We start from the raw sequence: 10,299 nt of genomic DNA on the forward strand, positions 1-10,299 counted from the left end.
GGTGATAGATAAATGGATAGAAGGATGATGCATTGGGGCACCTGAGTGGCTCAGTCTGTTGAGCTTTCGACTTCAGCTCAGGTCATGATCTTGCAGTTTGTGGGTTCAAGTCCTGCATCAGGCTCTGTGCTGACAGCCTGGAGCCTGCTTTGGATTCTGTGTCATCCTGTGTCATTCTGTGTCATTTAAAAATTGCACTGTTGCAATATCCTAGTGAGAGATGCTGAAGCTTCAGCTAGACATTACTGAGGGAAGAAGAGGAGAGGAAGTATTAGCTCGAGGTTGATTGGATCTTTGAGTGGCCAACAACAGAAAACAGTTTAAACTGGCTTACACTGGGGTGCCTGGGTGGCTCAGTTAAGTGTCCGACTTCGGCTCAGGTCATGATCTCGCGGTCCGTGAGTTCGAGCCCCATGTCGGTCTCTGTGCTGACAGCTCTGAGCCTAGAGCCTCCTTCAGCTTCTGTGTCTCCCTTTCTCTTTCTGCCCCTCCCCTGCTTGCATTCTGTCTCTCATAAATAAACATTAAAAAATATTTAACTGGCTTAAACTGATTACTAACTGAAAAATCCAAGGGTGCCTGCATGGCTCAGTCAGTTGTGTGTCTGACTCTTGATCTCGGCTCAGGTCATGATCCCAGGGTCGTGGGCATGGAGCCTGCTTGGAATTCTCTGTCTCTCTTTCTCCCTCTGCCCTTCGCCCCCACTTGTGCACACTGTCTCTCTAAAATTTAAAAAAATCCAGAGGGACAGTGCGTGGATCCACACAACCCACCCTCTCGTCCTCCCGTCTGTGCTTTCTCTGTTGGGGTGTCATTTTAAGTTACATGTGGTAATGAGGTGGAGGCAATAGCCCCAAACCCTGGAGAAAGACCATTTGCCTCACTCTGTATTCTTCTAGAAAAGTCTCATCACCTCTCTCTGGCCCCAGTTGGGTCAATGCTGAAACATGACTTGCTGTGAGAAATGCAGTGCCCTGATTGGCCAGCCCTGGTCACATCCTCCCTCCTGGAGCTGGGAGTGGAGTCAGTGGGTTATAAGAAGGGAGGGTGGCTCCCAGGAAAATCAGGTGGCTCTTGCAACGGCAATGGTGACCAGATGTAGGGCGGCACGGACTCTGGTGTCCACCCTAGGCTTTAAGGAGAGAATGTCACCTGGGAGAGCAAGTGTAGACACAGAATTTCTGATTGGGAAGATGATGCTCCATCCATGTAAAGGGTCCAGAGAAGACACCAATGCTGAATCCAGTTCAGGCTCTGTCAGGGAGGTAGTGGAGCTAAAGAGACTGGGCCACCAGCGGTGTGGCCACGGCTGCCTTCTGGGAGGCCTGGAGCTGAGCTCAGAGCCCACCGGCTCTACCTGGCAAGCCTCTGGCCCTGCGCCCACTCCACCAGGCCCAGCAGACATGGGGAGTGTGCTCAGAAGCCTTCCCTGACCTCACACCTGGATAGAACAGCCCCTCTCCCTCGGACCTCATGGCATCTGGTTCATCCTGTGTCACTGAGCATAGACCATCATCTTCTATATCCTCTTGCCTGCCATGTTAGACTGTGAGGGAAGTGTCACATTTGTAACTGCAGGGTTTTAATTTGTGGAGGTGACTGAGGACACAGTTTGGCCAATGCCATTGGAAGAAAAATATGTCACTTTTGTTTCCCGGGGGAAGGGCTCACTCACTAGGCAGGGCCACATGGGGAAGCACCAGGTTTGATCCAGAGGTAGAAGGGAGTGGGGGGCAGCTTAAGCCAGAGCTTTTACTGGGGCTTCCTTGGGAGAGGCAAGACAGAGCAGGAGAGACACTTGAGGATTAGTTAGTATGAATAATCTGGGCAGGCTCCGGGCTGTAGGGGTGGTCCCTAGTTTCCTGCTACCTGCCCTTGGGATGATTTTGGGCCTTGGGATGATTTCAGCTTGCTGTGTGAGAGGCAGATAAAGGGAGTGATTTCGGGATTTTCGGTTTACATATAAAAGGTGTGCCCCACACCAGCCCTTTGCTGTTTCCAAAACTCAACATGAGGGAGGGGCAGCCTCTTCCTAGCCAGCAAAATTTTTAAGATGTCAAATCATAAGACACAGAAAATAAAGGGGTGGGGGGGGGGGGCACATCAAATCTGTTTCTCTGTCCTCACTATCCAGCCCACAGCCCAGTTCCTAGTGGATGCTTAGAAATGTCGATTGCAGGGGCACATGGGTGGCTCAGCTGGTTAAGCGTCTGACTCTTGGTTTCGGCTCAGGTCATAATCTCACAGTTCGTGAGTTCGAGCCCCACATCGGGCTCCACACTGACAGTGTGGAGCCTGCTTGGGATTCTCTCTCTCCCTCTTTCTCTGCCCCTCCCCTGCCCGTGCTCTTTCTCAAAATAAATAAAAACTTTTAAAAAGTTTTTGCCTGGGGGCGCCTGGGTGGCGCAGTCGGTTAAGCGTCCGACTTCAGCCAGGTCACGATCTCGCGGTCCATGAGTTCGAGCCCCGCGTCGGGCTCTGGGCTGATGGCTCAGAGCCTGGAGCCTGTTTCCGATTCTGTGTCTCCCTCTCTCTCTGCTCCTCCCCCGTTCATGCTCTGTCTCTCTCTGTCCCAAAAATAAATAAACGTTTGAAAAAAAAAATTAAAAAAAAAAAAAAAGTTTTTGCCTGGAGCCTGCTTCCGATTCTGTGTCTCCCTCTCTCTCTGACCCTCCCCCATTCATGCTCTGTCTCTCTCTGTCTCAAAAATAAACATTAAAAAAAAAAATTTTTTTTTAAGTTTTTTAAAAATGTTGGTTGCATGGGTGGATGGACAGATGGATGAATGGGTGGGTAGAGGTGGGTAAGAGATTAAGCCAAAGGCTCAAGAAAGGTCACCATTTCTGAGTCCACCAAAGATAGTGACGTAAACTTCCACAAGTTTCCTGGGTCTCTGTCCCTAGCCAAGCTAGGGCCAGTGCCAGCAGCATGTGACAGTGACGTGCGAGAGAAAGCCCTCTGCCTGAGGGCTTCTGTCCAGAGACACCGCCGGTGTTCTCTTTTGGAGGAAGCAGTGCTAGCGTCCTGAATGTATGCTTTTCTTGAAATCAGCCTCGTGCCGAACATACGTGTCACCGAGGAGTTGAGTGGGGCCAGCGGGTACCACAAATTTGCATGGGGAAGGGGCAGTGATGGAGGCACAGAGATGAACAGATACAGGACCAAACCTCAAACCTCATTTTATTCCTTTTTCCAGGGTTTCCCTGGACCCCGAGGAGAGAAAGGTGACCGGAGCGAACGTGGAGAGAAGGTGGGGGTCGGTGGAGGCTGGGATGGGGGCGCAGCAGGGCAGGGGTGGCTGCCAGCTGGAGGCCCATCCCTCCGAGAGGCGGAGGAGGGGTCCTGAACCTGGCAGCCTTGGCCACACACCCATCTCCTTCCTTGTGCAGGGGGAGCGAGGAGTCCCGGGCCGGAAAGGTGTGAAGGGCCAGAAGGGGGAGCCGGGACCGCCAGGCCTGGACCAGCCGTGTCCCGTGGTACGTGTCGGAGCAGAACGGGAGCCCCAACCCAGGTCTTTGCCGCCTCAGGCCAGGGTCAGGCCAACGTCTTCCCTGTCCTCAGAGCTCACTCGCAAGCCCCAGAGACCACTGCAGCTGTCACTGCCATCATGGAGGCACCTCTCTCATTCTGGTCCTGACTCCCCACCCTGAGCGTGCCTCAGGGGGACCCACCCCCTCAGTGTTTGCCAGGGTCCCTGCCCATCTCTTTTCAGCTTCCTTGGCGCTACAGAGGATTAGGACACCCTCACCTCTCTGGGTGGGTGTCCCTTGCTGGTATGGGTGGCCCCATGCGGCCCCTGCACCCCCTCTGCATGCCCCAAAGTCCCTCCCTGCTCCCCACACCTTCCTCCTTTCCTTCTCTCTCACATCAGCCCCTGAGGCCCACTGGACTGCAGGCCAGAAATTACCACAGTTCACTCCCCTCCCCGGAAGGCTGGGAGGGTCCACACGTCACACTCTTCCATGGAGCTCACAAAAGACAGGAAAGGGAAAACAGGGACCTTCCACACTAAGACCGAGCAGATGTTCATACCTGGCCACCCGGCCATGAGGGGTGCTGGCTGCCTTTCAAAGGGGGATCAGGGTGAGGGACCCCAGAGGCCCAGTCCTCTGACTGCCCGTGAGTCACACCAGCCCTCTGGTTCCTCAGTCTCCTCATCCAAGCAGTGGGGGTACTAGGCCCTGCCTCTAGGGCCACTAGGTGGTCTTGGGGAGTCACTGAGAGAAATAGGAGGGTGGTGACCGTATTCAAAAAGTGCAGGGACAGAGGAGAGACGTGGTGGCCCAGCCTCGCAACTCCAGGCCCGGGGCCAAGACTTCCCTCCGGGTCATTCAGCCTTTGTCTTTGGAACAGGAGAACCTTAAATGTGGAGGCCAGCGAGGGGCACCGGGCTCCAGGGGCCTGGCGAGGGGCAGCGGGCCCTGCCCTGTGGTATGCGGTCTGGCCTGCTGTGTGCTGTGCTGTGCATTCCGGGCACCTGTGCCCTCTGTTCTACCCCCTCCTCTCTCCTGCCTTCCTTTCCTTCCTGCCCCTCCCCCCCACTTCCCTGTGGGCCCCAGCCCGTGACCCTGGTAGATGTCTGGCAGCTCCATGGAATGTGTTCCCGTGTGTGCCTCTGGAATGAAGAATTTTCCCCCCGGGGTTCCCCAAGGACTCTAGGCTGCCTGACGGGTCCCTCCCCAGCTCCCTTACCCTCCAGGCCGCCCTAGAAACCTTGCCCACCCCACCTTGTGTCTGAGTGCTGGGCTGGCATCGGCATGCTGGCACCCCCCAGACAATCCCCATTCCCCACCCCGGTTTCTACCCTGACAGCCTCATTCTGCCCTGCCACCCAGATCCAGACACAAGGACCAGGACAGGCCAGAGGGGGATCCCGCTTCCTGGACTGCCCTTCAAAACACTCTCGGAGAAACTCCTGAGAGCTCTCAGGCCCCCCCCCAATGTAAGGGGCCAGAGCCACCATCATGGCTGCGGGCAGGAAGCCATGAAGCCCCTCGGTATCTCCTGGCCGGCAGATTCCAGCACAGTACCTGATACTCCACGGTCCCCTGGTTCTGTCCCTGCTCTAGTGTCCCAACAAACCAAGCCCCATGGGGGCGCACTCGGGACAAGCCCAGTGAGAGGCCCTCATGTCTTGTGACCCGACTACCCAGGTGGACAGGCGTTCGGGCCCTGCCTCAGTGGGGTCCAGTGGCCTCGTGTGGCAGCTCCCTCAGCTCTGCCTCCCTACACACGGGGCAAGGGTGTACAGAGTGTAGGGAGCTGATCAAGTCCCCTACCCCCATCCCCACTGAAACGTTTTTCTTTTCCAGGGCCCTGATGGGCTGCCCGTGCCTGGCTGCTGGCATAAGGTACCTTGCAGGGAGGAGTCTCTAGGACAGGCTGTGAGGAGGGCGGCGGTGGGGGTGGGGGAGACCCCAGGGGCTGGGTGTCTGCGGTTCCCCACACAGTGACTCAATAGCCAGGTTTCCCTGGGATGACACGGCCCCAGCTCTGACTCTCCCATCGCGTGGCCCCAGGCTTGAGGCTGTGGTCCCGGGTGACTAGTCCACCCTGTCGGTCAGTCGGGGCTCGCCCAGCACCTGGCCCAGCCAGCGCAAAGCCATCTGCACCCCCCTGGGACTTTGCCCAAACTGCCCCACTGAGAGAGGGTGAAAGCCAAGAGCCGGGCATGAGAGGATTGGGGGCGTGCCCGTTCTAGAAGAAATGGGCAGGACAGGGTGCTCAGATCAGGGCAGGGCCTCCCTCCTCACCTTCAGTCTCTCCCTCCTCTTCCAGTGACCCCCGCACCCAGCTCACAACCTGTACAGATGCGTGTGGACGTTTTTAATTTTTGTAAAAACAGAACAGTAATATATTGATCTTTTTTTCACGGGATGCACCACCTGCGGCCTTGTCGCATTTAAGTGCATGGCCTGGCCCAGCCCTGGAACAATCAGCACGTGGAGCTGGCAGGAAAGGGGACGGGCCGGTCCAGGGTAATTGTGTACCCAAGGGGCAGCCGTGGGACTTGGCTCTCCCGGGAAGGAGACGAGGGTGAAAGTGCCTGGCTCAGGAGGGGCTGCAGAGATGCTGGGTTGGGCCCTCAGCCACCTGATTAGCAGAGAGACTGTCCCCTGAGGTTCTGGAGCCCTGGGGCCCACCCCATCCAGAAAGGTCCGGGGCTTGGATGACAAACGCAGCTGCCCCAGCTTCTCTGGCCTCTGGACTTGGCCACAGCCAGCTGCCCGCCCCTTGGGGCCCCTCTGGGCCTTGGCTTCACCGGGACAGGACAAGGTTTCTGCCCGGCACTTGCAGCTGGATGCTGCGAGCTTTGGGGAGCACGCTGCGCCCCCACTCCCACCAAGCTCAGTGGGCCTCAGGAAGCTAGCCTGCCATGAGAACACGTGCCCTCTGGCCCAGAGGAGACCACCACCCGTGGACCCAGCTGCAAGGAGCCTCTCGATCCTCGAGTGTGGAGGACGGCGGGTCCCAGACTGGAGTGGCTGCTGCACCCAGAAGAGGGTCATGATGGGACTTTGCCAGCCCAAGGAGACTGGCCCGCAGCTCAGAGTTGGGGTCTCCTCTTGCCCCAACTCTCCCACCCGGGAGAGCTCCGGTCAGCCTGCCAGAAATGGTCCTTCGGATGAGCTGTGCAGAAGAAGAAGGCGTGGGTGGATTCCCGGCCAGCCCGAGCAGGGGGTCTGCAACCCCAGCCACCGTGCTCTGAGGAGAGGCTCCCCCACCTCTGACAGGGGCTCCCAGCTGTCATCCCCAGCCCAGATGCTTGCCTCCTTTCTCTGTATAGACGGTTATCGCTGCGTGTAATAAACCACAGTGTGTGTCTGGGTGTGCCTGTCCTTGCAGACTGCCCCTGAGCACCTCTTGGCAAGGTTTCAGCCTGGCCTTTGCTGGCTGGGCAGGTACAAGGGACAATTCCTGGGTCAGAGCCCCCCCCTTCCCCCCCAGAAACCAGAGGAAGCTGTTCAGGGTCAGGGCAAAGATAGGGTTTGGTGTTAGAAAGACAGACTCAAGGCCTGGCCGGCCACGTACCGGCTGAGCCCTCCATCCAGTCATCATGTCACGGACTCCCTATACTCTCCTCCGATCCAACGGCCAATGACTGTTACATGACAGATCACCCTAAAGCTTACCTTAAAACAGCGACGTTTCTTTCTTACGGTTCTAGGGGTGATAGGCTCAGCCGTGTGGTTGTCACTCAAGCTCTCCTAGGCATGGTGGCCCATGCTGGCCGTTACCTGGGACCTCAGAGAGCCAGGACACCTCTCTGTGTGGCCTGGGCTTCCTCCCAGCACAGCTGCTGGATCCCCACGGTGCATGAGCCAGGCGGACCAGGCAGCAAGCTGTGACACCGTTTACAGCCAGGCCTCAGAAATCAGATGGTGTCACGTCCTGCCAGAATCAGAGGCTCACCCTCATTCAAGGGGAAAGTGCCAACATCATCTTTGAGGAGAAAACGTGCGATAGTAGATCTCGTGGCAGCCGTCTTGGGAAATTCAAATCCGCCACCTCCTCTGGAAAATGGGACAGCAATGCTTACCCCTAGGACAGGTCAGGCACCAGGAAGCGTTTTTGGTTCGGAATCCCTTCTCTTTTCTCCGCTCTAAGACCAAGCCAGGGCCACAGTCTCGCAGGATGCCCATTTCACAGATGACAAAACCAAGCACGTCCAGGGTAGTACGGACAAGAACAGGCCTGCAGTGATGGTACCTCAGGTCTTCTGTTTCCGAGGGGTAACACTAAGGAAACCCCAGTATGGGGAGTCTGCCCAGGTCACGCTACGTGGCTTCCTCACTATGCAGAAGGGGCCCAGCCACACGCTGCTAGGGAGGAGGAAAGTCTCAACTCCCCAGCTCTGTCTCCCTAAGTTGTTGGCAGTAAGTGGCGGGCCGTGCTGCTGGCTGGCCAATCGTGTGGCTCACTGGGGAAGCTGGTAGTGTGGAAGGGGACAGAAACAAAGTGGGGCTCTGAGGGCTGATGGAGATCGCTGGGTGTCCGGGCATCCTTGGGAGCCCCAGCAAAACTTTACAATTCGGCTGGACGCTACAGTTAATCCGCTTCTCCCTCTACCTGGGTGATTCAGTGGATCCCATAACCAGCCCTTTGAAGGAAGGACAGGCCTCCATGATTGGTGTCACTGTTTCCACTTCACATACGGGGAAACTGAAGCACTTGAGCAGGGGGACACCTGCCCAGGGATGCACAGCCAAGACAGTTGTGGGTGGCAGGCAGACTGGACCCAGGTCCTTGGATATCCTCCAGTTTGTCCTTCCAAATTGTTTGGCCGGGCATGGAGTCTGCTAGGCAGTGTCATGATGCTGGGTGATTGGCAGGCAGATCCTCAAGGGAGGAAGAAACCACCCCTTTGGCAAGACAAGGCCATCCATGGCCCACTGTTGCCCCCTTGTGGCCTCATACCGTGTACCGTCAGGTCTGCAAATTTCAACAAGCTTCAAAACGCAGAGCCCACAGAGTCTTCCAAGAGCTTGGGCAAGGGCAAAACACTACAGAAGAATGAATGATGTGCTTGAGGTCCCAGCTGAGACTCAGCGCGGGGGCGGGAAGGTGGGGGGGGGGTCCCTGCCTCACAGCTGAGCCTCAAGGACTGAGAGCTTCATGGCCCTCTGCTGAGAAAGTCAGTTTGGCCTCACACTACCCCCTTCCAAAGCGAGGGAAGCACATTTATTGAGCCCCGCTGCGTGCCATGGCAGCTAAGCTAATCACAAGGATTACTATCACCTTTTCCAGATGAGCTGAGGCTCAAGAGGAGCAGGCTCACCCAGGCCTCGTTCTTCCTGATCCCCAAGATACTGCTAGAAACACACAGGGTGCTTGAGATTGTCACAATGATTGGGGAACACTCCTGGGACTCAAATCCCAATTCAGCCACTTCTTCCCATCCCTGCCCTCGTACCCCAAGGCCCACACTTGAGATAACAGAGGAGTGCTGAGCCTGGGGCCAGAGGAAAGAAGGAGTGGGCTTCTCTGAGCAGGAAGAAGGGGGAAGCTTCCTAGTGTTGCCCCAACCCTACTGGAGACACTTGGCCCAGGAACTGGGCCAGCCTGGCCTGCGGCTGTACTGCCCCCCTGACCCTGGACACCCTGGGAGTAGATGAGATGTGAGCTGGACCTGAGTGCAACCTTCTCACTCTTACCCCAAGGCAGGAACACTCCCAGAGCCGACCTGACTTCTCTGAGCTGCCCTGGGCCATTGTGTTTTGGGGCTAGAAACAGGGCCAAAGATGGGGCCTAAACAGGACTCTCAGACTCGCACCCCCCCCCCCCCGCCCCCACCAGCCTGCCTTCTAACTCAGCCTGGGAAGACAGAAAGGTTCTGGAGATGGTTGGTGGTGATGGTTGCATGTGAATGTACTTAATGCCATTGAACTATACACTTAAAAATGGTTGCAATGGTAACATTATGTATATGATACCACAATTTTAAAAAAGTGAAACCCCAAATGCTCTTTAATAAATACCTTAAGCATTTTCCAGCATGGGGGAAGGGATGAAGAAATCAGCAACAAAGGGAGCAGAGCAGAGAGCTGAGAATCGTGACCGGTGACAGGAGGGACAGCAGGAACCTCCCCTTCCTCAGCTTGCTCAGGCCTCGACCTAAGTCCCTTGTTCTGGGTTTGTCAAGGCAGAAAGTCCCAGGGCCCCACCCCGGTTGGGGCTATGCCTCTGGTAGCACAGCTTCCCAGCCCGTTGGGGGTCATTTCTTCTCATTCACTGCACTGAACGTCAGAGTCAGACAGACCTGAGCTGGAGTCCAGCCTCTGCTACACACTTGCTGGGTGCCTGGGAGCAAAGCCCCTTTCCTTCCTGGGCCTGAGTTTCCTGGCCGCGGACTATAAGGCTGAGCAGGCCTCCCAACGCTCTTCCTGCCTACACACTGCATGATTCTCTCAGTGTTTACAGAACTCTGTTCACCCTCCCTGGATTCTAGCAGGAGTCATGCCGCCCTGAAAGTCATGCTCATGCCCAGGACCCTCTTGGTCAGTTCCAGCAGTGACCCTGTTCCCTCCTGAAATTTGGAAGTCCTAGGTCTTGCCCCAGCATTGACAATCTCCTCTCCAGCCCTGAGGCCCCTGCTGTGAACCAGGCCCTGGGCTAGGTGTCAGTCACACATTCCCAGTTAACTCACAGGCAACCCATTTTATGCACCAGTAAGGAGACGCGGGAAACTGAGCCCTGAGCTCAGAGCCCTGCTGGGACAGAAAAAAGCGGCGGGGTCACCCAAGAACCCTTCCCAGAGACGGAAACTGCTAAGGGCCAGGGGCACAGCAGGGGCCTCAG

The 10,299-nt window shown here is 56.5% G+C and overlaps 1 protein-coding gene across 1 annotated transcript in view; it reads left to right on the forward strand.

Moving 5' to 3' along the window:
* COL23A1 (collagen type XXIII alpha 1 chain) overlaps positions 1-6,827 on the forward strand; it is a gene marked incomplete at its 5' end in the record, with an annotated part of 354,617 nt that extends 347,790 nt beyond the window's left edge. Inside the window, 4 exons of the mRNA XM_040444718.1 lie at positions 3,197-3,250; positions 3,390-3,476; positions 5,313-5,351; positions 5,908-6,827. Of these exons, the coding sequence (XP_040300652.1) occupies positions 3,197-3,250; positions 3,390-3,476; positions 5,313-5,351; positions 5,908-5,982 (255 nt within the window). The remainder of the gene's footprint in view (positions 1-3,196; positions 3,251-3,389; positions 3,477-5,312; positions 5,352-5,907) is intronic.
* Between the last annotated feature and the right edge of the window lie 3,472 nt (positions 6,828-10,299).

The sequence above is a fragment of the Herpailurus yagouaroundi genome, unplaced genomic scaffold, assembly GCF_014898765.1.
Source record: "Herpailurus yagouaroundi ecotype Mexico unplaced genomic scaffold, PumYag 192, whole genome shotgun sequence".
NCBI classification, from domain to species: Eukaryota; Metazoa; Chordata; class Mammalia; order Carnivora; family Felidae; genus Herpailurus; species Herpailurus yagouaroundi.